Genomic DNA, 13,309 nt, shown 5'->3' with positions numbered 1-13,309 from the left:
TTAGAAGTTTTAGTTTACCTAATAAAAAACCAATAAAACAACTCTTTCAAAACTATGATGAAAATGGATAAATAGATGTACATCCATCCTATCCTCAAATGCTCGAACGCGAGATGTACATCTTGTTTAAGGTTGAGTACTCCTTATCCTCTTAAGAATATAATATTTTCATGAAAAATGGATGAAAAGGGATAAATGGATGTATATCCATCTTATCCTCAAATGCTCAGATGCAAGATGTATATCTTGTTTAAGGTCGAGTATTCGTCATCCTTTTAAGAATAAAACACTTTTTTTCATAAAATAAAGAATGAATGAAAAGGGGTGAATGGATATACATCCATCTTATCCTCGAATGCTCAGACGCAAGATGCACATCTTGTTTAAGGTTGGGTATTCTTCGTCCTCATAAATCACAACCACAACCAATCAAACAACTTTATTTCCTCCTTTGCATGAATGAACCTTTTATTTTCGATTAATGAACGATGTTGTATCCTATCTAACACGATTTACAAACAATGCTTTCATTCTGCTCTAAAGCGACAAACAAGCAACGCTTTTCCGCTCGAGCACGGTTAAAACATTTCTCTTTAAAATCAACAAAAATACAAGATTTTTCTATAAATAACTACATAGCTTTGGATTCCCCATCACACATGGGGATATGTAGGAGCGAGATTCATCGTCTCGTTAAGCACCCTAATAAAAAAACCCTATTTTTCCCTTTTCTTTCTTTTTATAAATATATCGTAATAATTAGGAGAAATCGATCACTTTAGGCCAAAACTTTTATTCGTAAAACTAATTAAAGGTAAATATTGTTTACCATGTATGTCGTAAAGTGCTAATATCTTTCACGCGCATAATCGACTCTCGAACCTAAATTTGGTTGCGATGACCATATTTTTGTTCTTTTAGTGTTTTGTCGACGTTTTCCCTTTTAAAAATAAACTTCAGTGGCAAATTCATTGTTATTCGAGCTTTTATTTGCTTGGGTATTTTTCCGTCGGAATAAGGTGATCAAGTCGTTCTAAACTCCACTTGACCGCATTGTGTCGGATTACATCTGTTTTATGTTATAGAATGAGGATTGTCAAACCCAACCCTTGGAGATGATGTTATGGTACTCGAGATGGTTGGCTTGTGGGTCTCGACTTATATATCCATATTTACATCGATTCGAGTATCTGCAGGGAATACCTAAGGACCCCACAATTGTTTCTCCTACCACAGTCCTTCACAAAGATGTTAATGGTGTTGGTTTAAACCCCACATGTCAATAATTTTTTGTACTTATATTGAATTATTTATTATCACATGTTTGTTTTTCCAAAAATAATAAAGTTCATGGAATGGCTAATCTATTTAATAAAACATTAAGTGTGACTTAATCATGAGATCTCATTAAACATAAGGATATTATTCTCAAAGCATCCATAGTCTAGATTTATTGTGAAGTGGAATAACATGAAAGCATTGAGACTATTATGTGGGTGGATTGATGATCACATCTCGTAGATCATGGATAAAGAGTTATCAAGTCTTCACAAATATATGAATATTAAGAGTAAGATTTATACTTGATTGATCTATCATAAAAATACTATCTAGAATATCATGTGAATGTCATAAGTTATTCTCAAGGTGATAGTGGTGTATATCACCTTCGATCTAAAACCACTATGGATCTTAGATGTGAAGTCAAATACTTTATTGTCAACCAAACATTTTCCGTAGACCATAAAGATGATTGAGGGGTACAAACAAATCATGTTGAGGGACATGAGTGACCTAGATGAAATATCTTCATCCTGCATAACAAAATATATGTCTAAGGGTCCAATATTAAACTAGACAAGGGTGACACAGTCTATGCCTTATGTTCAATATAGACATGAGGGCAAAAGGATAATTGTACCTACAAACATTATAACAAAAAAGTTTTGTCATATCACATTATATTTTCGTGACTTAGATAGAAGTGATGTGTTACTAGATATCGTTCACTATTTATTATATAAAATGTGTGATTTAGTATAATTAAGAATGTCATGAGAACCTACCGGGACTGAGTAGAGGCATTGTTCTTCGTTTAGTGTTTATGATCGTTCATCAAATTTTGTATCAAAGGTGTTATCGCCACAAAAGGTAACTCTTTTATCACTGATGATGATCATTCATATGGATCTACTTAAGGAAAAAAATTATTTTCCACTACGTTTTATATCCTGATTTCCCTTCATGTGGAACATTTACGGACTACGATGAACATCTTGTGTCAAAGGATGTACATAGTGTGTCAGCTCGTCGTCCACGGAGTACGACATACGGTTACATCTAATTGTTTTTAGAGTGTCTCATCTTTACATGACACTAAATGTAGAAGAAGAACCTCTTAGATCAACTCATCAGGAGATACTAAAGGAGGAACATGAGAGGGCGGACCATATGTCGTGAATGTACTACCAACATGTCATCGTCTTTTTGTTATTAGAAGATAGGGCATATCTAAGGACTAATTTCAGTAAGGCACTCCTGAGAGGGTCACTCTACATGTAATTTTAGTTGAGACATGACATGTGTTACAATCTAGGAGACAAAGGAGGAATATGAACATTTAGATATACCGATATTTTAATTTGTATTTTGGTATTAATATTTTGAGAATTTGTATGATTTGTTGCATTTTATAAACATTGATGCATAGTTTACCAACATTTTGTTTGACAATTCAATCTTGTTAATGAATGACTAATGTGTATTGTCTAATGTTGATACAATTTAAAAATGACTTATAATGTATGATTTATTAATAATGAAAAATATCTTCAAAGTTATTGTATAGAGGTCGTGCAAATATTGTCTTGAGATTTGTCCGAATTTTGAAATTTGATTTCACCTCATTTTTAACCATTTGGTGACAAAACACAGGGTCAAATCAATGTGTGACTTAAGAAGATTGAAATCCATACCTTAATAAGGTATATTCGAAGATTGAACTCCGAACTAATTTTTGAAAAAAATAGGGTGTCTCTCTAATGAAATAATTTTGTTGTAAAATGGATATGTTCGAACTTCAATCTCCAGACACTACAAAGGGCATAAATATTACTTTGAACTTTAACAACAACAACAACTTTAACAACAACAACAACATTTCAATCTTCAGACATTACAAAGAGCATAAATATTACTTTAAACTTTAAAAACAACAACGTATAAAATAAAGGAACATAAATTCATGTTTCAGCCATTACATGTTTTTTGGTTCGAAAAAATATGCCTTAAGGGAGGCAGATGGAACTCCTAATGAATGGCCATATTTGGATATTTGTTTATTAAATGCTGCATGACCTTTTCCTGTTTGCAGTCCCTAAGACCATGGCCTAGAACTCCATACATTTGGGGGGATCTTTCCTATGAATCCAACAACCAGTGCCAATGGCTACCTCCACTCACACCCTTATCAAAATCGTCAGAATATTACCATCTACTGTAGGGTTCTGCACCCCCTAAAACTTTCCCAACATTTGTTAGGAGTTTAGCAGCACTCTAAGTTCAAGTGTTCTAATGGTAACCTATGAATTATTCAAAAAGACTAACAAATCAGAATTAATTTAAAAGCTGAGGCTTCTGGTATCCAGCTCCAGAGGCTAAGATACCCACTACACTGAAATCATCTTTTTGAATTACCAAAGATATCTATTACTAAATTGCAGGTTATCAACAAAAAAGTCTTATATTGTTTATCAATAACAACTTTGGAGCAACAGCCCTTGCACATTGTTGTGAAATTCCACTTTCCTTGTACTGTGTTTGACAAGATAGATGAAATATCCAACTCTTCTTTAGAAAGTTATGGAAAAAAAAACTAAACTGTAGAACCACTTGTCAAAATGTTAGAATAAAGCACAAATAAGTGGCTATTAGTATAACAGAGGGTAGGAGAGAAACAATGTGATTTGTAATATAAAATTGTAGGAATATTGCTAAATCGTAAAATTGTAAGGTGATTTAGCTACAAATGATCAGTGGTATTCAGCCACACAACACTTTAATTTTCTGAACAACTAATTAGACAAAGATAGTTGATGCACCATACCAGTCATCGTACAATGCAAGACAAGAACAATGAGAAATTGAAACTAAAATGTCACTTTAAGATGAACCCTCTTCTTTGCTCGACTCTTCTTCCTTTGGCTTCTCAAGGGTTGCTGGTGATTGAGAGAGCTCCACTCCTATCTCAGCTCTCAGCTCATTGATGCTCTGCTCCAGCTCATTTATACGACTTCCCATATCATCAAGTGCATTGGTGTTAAGAAAAACATTACTTTCAAAGTTTGAGAATTGAGAAAGTCTATAATACCGATATTGTAATAAAATTGGAAACACTTGCTATCATGCCATAGCCAATATAAATTGCCCTAAATAAGAAAATATACTATGCACAACTTCACAGATGATGGGCAATCGCATTATTTTTTCAAAAAACATTGCCAAGATAAAGAAGCTCATAGCTGTAATTAATTAACACATGTTCTGTTGGTATGTCTAACTATCCCCAACAATGACTGATGAAGGCATGTGAATGTTTATATTAAATCTCGACCATCATATGCATGCATCATGTTATTGGTTTGCCTATTGATACATCCTTTTATTGGGTACTGCAGACTTTAGCTTAGAATTACAGTTAGAAATAGATTTGTATCACTGACCACACAAACAGACAATTAAAACATTGCAAACTGAAGCCAAAGGTATATACTACAATTTAGGCATCAAATAACCAAAAACTAGAAAGATTCCATTTGAATCCTTAACTAAAATATCAAGAGTCATCATTAGAAAAAGTGATAAGCATCATCTAACCAAACTAGAAAGGTTCCATTTGAACCCTTACTTGAAGGCATACCAAAAAGGATATTCTTTGTAATAATGGAGTCCGACATGGTCTGGAACCTACCTTGCTGAACCAAAAAAATATATATATATTCAAGTCAGCACCAGCAAATTATAATCTAAAAGTTTGGAAAACTCCTTCAAGATTCTAGGCCATAAAACTCACCATCTGCTGAAGAAGATTTTGCACCTGAAAAGCGCAAAAGTGGGATAAACGAGTCAGAAACTGATTTACATTAACAAAATCATCATGAAACTAAGTACACGAAAATTTGCATATGGCACTCAGATCTATGTAGCAGTAGACACTTCAACTAGTTTCTTGAATTATTATCAGTTCCTACGCTTCCTATATTCTGATTAGTGTTTGAAATATCAAATTGGAATCCAAGTGTAAACTAGCCAGATTCATAATTTTATATGAACCGGAGACATCGAAGATCGGAATTTAGTAAACATCATATTAGAAAGAGAAAAATCAAGATTCAACAAGAGATTCAAGAAAACAACGGAAGAACATACAAATGCTGTCATATCAGCAGGGCTTTGCTTCCCATCTTGAGAATCGTGGCTATCCTGCAATCACAAAGGAAACAAATGAGATAAAGCAATAGTGAAACGGAATGAGATCCCAAATTTGGAAAACCCTAATTTCAAAGAAAAAACGCAGATTCTTGGTGAACACGATGCAGTGGATGAAACCGTGAAAAGAGAAAAGATTGAATCGGTGAGATGTAGATGAATTTGCAGAAAAACCCTAACCATGAGATGTTGATGATGACGACGACGAGGATGGATGTAGCTGTTAATTGCTCAGCTCCACAATAAGGTTTCAAAATGAAATGAAATTGATGAGAGTCGTTTAAATTTTGAAGTTTAATAAAAAAAACTATTTTTTTTATTTTTAATTTAATCGGTGATGTTTTTGTATTTACGAAATTGCCATTCAGATTTTTGAAGTCTTGTCGCTCTCAACTAATGCGTTTTTGGGTTTGAATTTTGGATCAGCGTCTCTCACCATTCACGGGTCCGCCAATTCTGTTCAAATAAACTTCATCACCGTAAATAATAAAAGAGTTACATGCACACCCAAAATTTCAAAAATAACTCATAATTTTGAAATTTAAAATTCGGATACAATTAAAACACAAATCATCTTATTTTTGGAGGTTAAAAATAATCTTTAAAAATAAGATATTAATTTTTTTTAGATTGGAATTTGGATGGGATTACACCATTTTCAAATTAATTCGAAATCTAAAATCTGAATTTAATCCTAAGATTGGAATCCAGACTCTTATGTTTAAGTAAACTCATGATTTTCCCTCTCCCTTCGTATTTCCATTTTTGCAAAAGAGGAAAAACAGAGAATATGAAGAGAGGATACTTATTTGGGATTACAAAGCAGTTTCTCCTGATTTTCAAACCTTCACATAGCATATATTCATTGCATTGAAGTTTATCATGTCTTTACTCCACTGCATTACACTTAATTGAAAAATTTCTTCATTACATTAGTAAGTTGCTCATTGTTTTTTATTTTTTTATTTCACATGCATGTACATTGAAGTTTTTGGGTCAGATTGTTTTGATGGATATTTCCTTCTAATGATTGCACTATGCAATTCTGATATGTTCACCATCTCCTTATTTGAAAATTTTATTTTCTTTGTTTGAAGTTCCTTCAAAATATTTGCATAAGTCAAAATTTGCTGAAGCGCATTAGAGAAAGGTATTGCCACTTGAAAGCTATTAAACAATGTTAGAAATTTTTTATAACGTCCTTCATACAAAAAAAAAAATCTTCTTTATAGGGGGATAAGGTAATGACTTTGAAGAAACAATATCTTTTTCCTTAATTTTCTCTCCTCTATTTTCCCTACTTTCTATTTTTAACATATCATCTTATTCAACTTTGCTTATAATTTGTTCCTCCACGTCATCCCTACTTAAATCAACTTTCCTAACTGCCAATTTTTCGTAACGCTTTTTCTTTAAGATCTTCATAAACTTGCTCCTTCTAACTATTACAACATAACACCTCTTGTTCTTTTTTGGATTGTCAACCCTATTTTTATCATAACTATTAGAAGATTGAGTTGTTAATTACTTTGATAGTTGCCCAATTTGTGTTTCAAAATTTTGAATGATACTTATGTATTTTGCTTGGTATTTTCTTGCTCCATATGTGTACCTTTAAAATTTTCTTGTGTTGATTTAAATAACAAATTAAACGCTTCATCGTATTCTGAAAACTTTTTTCATCTGGCTGGGTTGTTAAACTTGTTCTTGGAATTTCCTATGTTGTTGTCTCGTGTGACATGTTTAATGATATTGTTGAGGAAGTTGTTGTTTATTTAGGTATTGTTGTGGTGGATTTGAGTATCATTGTTTTTTATATGGTTTTGATTATTGGCTTGGATTTTGATGTTAATTTTGGTATGGTTAATTATGGTATCGATTATGATGTTGTTGCGCTTGATTTGAACCTTGACCATGATTATCATTCCATCTGAAATTAGGATGATTTATCCATATTGGTGTGTAAGTGCTAGAAAACAGGCTTATAATGAACTTAGTTTCTTCTTCTATATATCCTCCCAAATTACATTGGTTATTTTCATGACCTTCACCGCAGTAATCGTATGTCATAGCTCGGTATACTTGTTTCACTTGATGATACCCCCTTTTAGATTCAACCATTTTCTTTATAAGTGAATCCAGTTGTGCTTGCATTTGCTTGTGACTAGCTAAAAGTACATTTTGAGTGTCGATCAATTTTCTTCCTTTTCTTCTCACACTTTGGTTTGAAATAAATCGAAATTCATTTTGTGACATGTTATCAACCATATCTTTATTGTTATTATAGATTTGTTTAAAATTGTTCCTCCTGCTAAAGCATCCAAAAGTCATTTGGTTTCTTCGTGAAGACCTTTAGTAAATTATTGTACCTACACAAAATCATCAAGGTTATGAGAAGGACTATGTTTAATCATTAATTTATATTTTTCCCAAGCATCATACAGGATTCCATATCACTTTGCTCAAATTAGGTAATGTCATTCATCCGGTCTACAAAGTTACTCACAAAATAAAATATTTTCCCAAGCATCATATTTTCAAAATCTCCCAGAGTACAGTTAGCTGGTTCAACCATCTTTTCTTCTCATTTTTAGCTACTCCAGTAGCTTTCCAGAATTCTCTTACATTTCTTTATATTTCTGGATCAAACTCCAAACCTTTCAAGTTTGCACTACGCATAAACTAAGCAAATTGATACCTTCATTAGTACCTTTTAAATAAAATTTTAAAGAAAATAGAAAATAAATTAAAATAGAAATTTAAAAGCAGTGAGAATTAGTTGAATGAATCAAAGTGATTATCTATTCTAGGTAAGTGTGTGTGTGTGTGTGTGTGTGTGTGTGTGTGTGTGTGTGTGTGTGTGTGATGATATCACATCATTGAGTAATAGAAAAAGGGTGTATTGAATGTGGTTGCTTTGATTTCCAATTATTAAACCAACGACTTATTCTACACATTTAGTTGAATGAATACAAGCGACTAAGTTCTCCTTTTGAATCATCTACCTCTAGATGTGAGAATTCTTATAACCACTCCTAGAACAACTATGATTTACTATGACCTTTACTCTTTATGACCTCTCGGATATTAAGAGGTAGGTTATGACATAACCCTAAAGCATTCATTTATTACCAGTGACCTCCTAGGTACTTAGAGAAAGGTATCCTCGTACCACCACTAATGAACATATTAAAGCAAAAAGAACACGTAAATAAGAAGTTAGTTTTATATAATAACATTTGTGGCCTCCCAGGTATTGAGTGAGAGGTAACTCGTATCCCACAAAAGCATTCATTTGTTGCTAGTGATCTCCTTGACACTAAGAGGAAGGTATCCTTGTACCACCACTAACAAATGTATAATAGGACGTAAAAGTAAATTAATTACCGAGATTATTCTCGTTACAACACAAAGGATCATTACAATCTCATAGTTCTACAAGTTGGATAGAAAATTACATGTTGAGTCTCTTGCCCTTTAGATCAATTATCCCAATTCTATAGATGGGAGAAAGCATTAAATAAAAATAAAATTATTTTAATTTTAATCACATAGTCATTACAAAATAAGCCATAGAGAATTACATTGAGTCACATGATTGGAGAAGAATCCTCTAGAGGGAACCTAGTCTAAGAAAGTTGGTCACTCATCCTTATGGGATTCTAATGACTTCTCAACAAGTTATTTTACCCCGAAATTTTCCCTCCCCTTTTCATCTCTTCATTCAACCCTTGAGTTGGGAATCATATGTATACATTCATGCCTCATTCATATGTATCATTCATCCATTAGTTGATCATTATAGATTCAAAGCTCTTGACTTGCAAAGTTAGGGTTTGTGTTTGGATCAAACTTCAAAGGGATGGCTTGGCTATTTATCTGATCATATGAGATATAAAACCCTAATTTCCTGATCTTGGAGGTGGGGATTCAACAATACCTCATCAAGCCACTCCTCAAGGCCTTCAAACCCTAGTCTTTGATGATATGGTTATGAAACCTTGTGGAGTCTCTTTGGACCTTGTCTTGGTTATCAAAAACCTAATTGGGGAGGTTCATCCATTGAAGACTTGTTTGTGAAGCATCATGATTGACTCAAAGACCTTGGTTGAAGGGTATGCTTCATGTAACCCTAATCAAGGAGGATTTGGTCCTAAGGATTGACTTTTCATCTGGATGACCTTCAAACCCTAATTTCATCTCCTTTTTCACCTCTTGTGTGTTTGGTACCCTTGCTTGATCATTGTCCCCAATAACCTTTTGTTCTAGGTGCATTCATGGTGATTACATGGTTTGGTCCCATTCACTTGGGCCTAAGCCCTTTAACCCTAGCAAAAGTCTTAGGTTTATCACATTCATTTGCTTCCATTCTCATGGCATTCCATCTGATCATCCCTCCATGTTTAGCCCATAACTTGTTCATTCCTTGCTTGGTTTCAATTCCTTGGTGTTTTCTTTCATGGATCTTTGGTTAGGTCATAGTAATTGTCCACTTTGGTCCTAGATAGGGTTTAAGAATTCATCTAAGTCTTGTATCATTTATACACTCCCATTGGTTTAAGTCACAGTCCATTCACACTCAAGTCTTGTCATGTATCATTCATTCAAGGTTTGATTTCATAGGGTTATGTGGTTGGTTGTTCAAAGTTCATTGGTCATATCATATAATTCATTCCATACCATGGTTTGATTAATCCAATTCAAAGTTAATTATAAGTCTTGATTCATGTTCATATAAAATCATTACAAGCATAAAATTCATTCAAATACAAGTATTAATTCCATTCAATCCATCATTACAATCCATTATATTGTCCATTCCATGAGAAAAATACAAAAAAAATCCCAACCTGCAACAATTGAGTAGAATATCAAACCAGACAATGCATAATAAAGACTCACCATTAAAGCTCAAGGCAATAAGCCATGTGATTGACCTGTAGCAGAATAAAGTCACACCAAATCAGATAACAATCCACCAATTCCAAACCTTGCCATTTCATACCATTTACACCATACAAGCCCTGTAAAGCCAATGCACATGAACAAGTCTGCATCCAAACCATTAAGCCAGCATGAGCTTTGAGTAACAAGTCCAAGCATCCAAGAATCCCTACCCTAGTTCAACCATGGCACCAAAACAGACATCGAGTCTAAGCTTCATTTAAGCCACTTAATCCTGCAAACCACATGCATTCTAAGTTGTGGACAACAACACAAAGTGATAAATCATAAACCTACTGCAACTGACCTGAAATCAAAGCCAAAATCTCACAAGCCTCATAAAACCATGGACCTGCAATGGTCATTCCTGACCTGTACCAGTTCACAACACAAAATATGCTACCACCTGACACAGTACCTAAATCATGCAATCAAAGGCAAGGTTCAACATATAATAATAGCATGACAAAGCACCACAAGGTTAAAATCAGAAGCGTTACAATGGTTCATATACTCTTCATAATTAGAACATAACCACACATTTGTTAACCTACACTTATAAGTCACACTTAAGCTCACTTGTTCAACTTGCAAATGAGCCAACTAAACCACAAGTCATCATTCAAATTGTAACATGCAGTGGCCAGACATAATAAGAATTGGACTTGAACTCATTCCCACTCAATCCACTAATTAACTAACTGAGTTTCTAATTCCCTAACTAACTGAGTTGTTAGTTAACTCAGTGAGTTGATCCCAACAAACTCCAAGCCTAAATTCCAAACCTACTCTAATCCGAGCCTAACCTATATTTTAATATCATCATTTCAGCAATTTGGAATCATTACCCCTAAGCTCTCAAACTCTCTCTGAATCCTCTCCCTCTCACACTCAAAGCTCAATTCCCAAACTCCATTGAAGCTTCACATTTAAGCTTCAAGAAGAGAGAGCTTAGTCATTCAGCAATCTCAATTCGATCATATAACCAAGATTCAGAAGAAGAAGAATTAGTTTGGAAGAAAAGAAAAATCAGAAGAAGAGAAATACAAGATTGTACCTGTTAAACAAGTGATTTCTCATCTTCATCTTCTCCGATCAACACTCTTCGGAGCAAGTCTCAGCTTCAGAGGTGGGTCCATCTGTAAGACCTCAATTTTGACCCCTAAGATCCCTCATGCCATCTCATAGCTCTACATTGGCATTGGGACCACACCTTGGTATTATCCTCACTTATAATTCATTAGGTTTACATTGGGAGAGATCACCAATCATATTTTATTATATTATACTTTATTTTCTTTGTTTACTAACCAAAAATCCAAAAATATGTCTTGTGTAGCTTAGTTTCTTTTATAGGTAATATGTGTGTCCATATGTGTCTCACCAGGCTCACAACTAGGATTTGAGACCTTCAATGCAAGAGATCAAGCAACAAAAGGTCCACATTGGTTCTAAACATCATATATGAATCCCCATGTTCTTTATTTGTCATTTTGATCAGGAATTCATCAAGAGTTTGAAGCTTGTTTGTCAAGGAAACCCTAATTCATCTAGGTATCTTGTGTGCCTTCCTCAACAAGTTTCTTCAATAATTGGTCAAAGATATCAAGTTATACTTCATTTTACATCATCATAAGCATATAGTATCCTCCACGAGCCTCTAAGAGCAAAGGAACGTCAAGTTTGCAAGTTAGTTCAAGGAAGTTGGTCAGAAAAGTCAATTGGTCAAATCTAGGGTTTCCCAGACCCTATCTCCTATAATTTTTGTCATATGAAAATTATTCCAAGATAAAAGTTACTCTTTATGGAATTCCAAACATCTTTCATGTTGCCATCAAGAGCTAATTTTTCTTAGAAAGTCATTTTTTTAGGATGAAAGATTATAGGTCATTTTGTTTGTGCCCTGGATAGAAGGTCAACTTCCAAGAACCATAACTCCTTAAATTTTTATGATATGGATATTATCCAAGTTTCGTGATTAATTTCAAGATGTATTATTCAACTTTTATTCTTTGATAAAGATCAAATTCTACTTGCAAAGTCATGTACCATGAGGAAAGATTATAGGTCCATTTTGGTCCTCATCACTGAACAAGGAAAATTCCTCAACTTCTAAAATTCATAACACCATCATCCAAATTCCAAATGCTACCAAATTTGTGTTCAAATTTAATATAATTGAAATAGATACAACTTTGTATAAGGAACCAAAGTCATTTAAAGCTCATATCAAAAGTTATTCAAGGTGGAAAAAGGGTTCATTTGACTTTTAACTTAGAAAATTTCTAAGTATGATTGATTCTTCCAACTTCAAGTCCAGAATTCTCATGTTCCATGCTTCAAATGGAAAAAGTCCCAAAATAAAAGTTGTTCCTCATAATGGTAGCTTTCCAAAGATCCCAAGATCACTTCATTTGGATGAGAATTGGAGTACTTGCGCATGGGTTCTGTTCATGGCTTAATTTAGCAAGTTTTGCACTTCAATTGATGTACAACCTTGCACGACATCATGTGATTACCTCAGTGCATTTTGGCATGATTTGGAATGGATTGCAATCGTTCATTGGGCTTGGAAACGCGCCCATACACCATTGAATTTCTATTTTTGGTTCAAACTTAGAATGGTGTGAAAATGAAATGCTTGGCCTATAAATACATTGCCATTGCCTCGGAATGGAGAGGGAACCTTGCCCCATCTTTGCTAATCAATCCCTAACAGAGAATTCCTTGAAGGTTTTATTTGAAATCAAGTTCTTGTTCAATCTCAGTTTGTGAACAAGAACTCCAAGGATTCATTGCTATTTTCATTCTTTTGAGCTTCTGCAAGTGAGAGGAGGAGAAACCAAGAGGAATTGCATCAAGAATCGAGCTCCCAAGC

General features: G+C 33.9%; 2 protein-coding genes across 2 annotated transcripts in view; both read right to left on the bottom strand.

The window, feature by feature from the left end:
- Positions 1-3,945: 3,945 nt before the first annotated feature.
- LOC127092754 (heat shock factor-binding protein) lies at positions 3,946-5,811 on the bottom strand. The gene is made up of 5 exons (XM_051031642.1): positions 5,668-5,811; positions 5,428-5,481; positions 5,072-5,095; positions 4,931-4,973; positions 3,946-4,307 (listed from the first exon to the last, which is right to left on the bottom strand). The coding sequence occupies exons 1-5, from the start codon at positions 5,668-5,670 to the stop codon at positions 4,162-4,164; spliced, it is 270 nt and encodes an 89-aa protein (XP_050887599.1). The 5' UTR covers positions 5,671-5,811; the 3' UTR covers positions 3,946-4,161.
- Positions 5,812-10,283: 4,472 nt separating this feature from the next.
- LOC127095663 (uncharacterized) overlaps positions 10,284-13,309 on the bottom strand; it is a 96,913-nt gene continuing 93,887 nt past the window's right edge. The window contains exons 4-6 of the mRNA XM_051034319.1: positions 10,739-10,849; positions 10,447-10,538; positions 10,284-10,337 (exon numbers count right to left, since the gene is read on the bottom strand). Of these exons, the coding sequence (XP_050890276.1) occupies positions 10,284-10,337; positions 10,447-10,538; positions 10,739-10,849 (257 nt within the window). The remainder of the gene's footprint in view (positions 10,338-10,446; positions 10,539-10,738; positions 10,850-13,309) is intronic.

This window comes from Lathyrus oleraceus, chromosome 6 (genome assembly GCF_024323335.1).
Source record: "Lathyrus oleraceus cultivar Zhongwan6 chromosome 6, CAAS_Psat_ZW6_1.0, whole genome shotgun sequence".
Taxonomy (NCBI): domain Eukaryota; kingdom Viridiplantae; phylum Streptophyta; class Magnoliopsida; order Fabales; family Fabaceae; genus Lathyrus; species Lathyrus oleraceus.
This window is presented reverse-complemented; position numbering and strand designations above follow the sequence as displayed.

Bases quoted from the DNA above. Each gene is read 5' to 3' on its own strand.
- LOC127092754 (XM_051031642.1), bottom strand. The intron at 4,974-5,071 runs GTGAGTTTTATG...TTTTTGGTTCAG, and splicing joins AAAATCTTCTTCAGCAGATG to CAAGGTAGGTTCCAGACCAT. The intron at 4,308-4,930 runs ATATCCTTTTTG...ACACCAATGCAC, and splicing joins GGACTCCATTATTACAAAGA to TTGATGATATGGGAAGTCGT.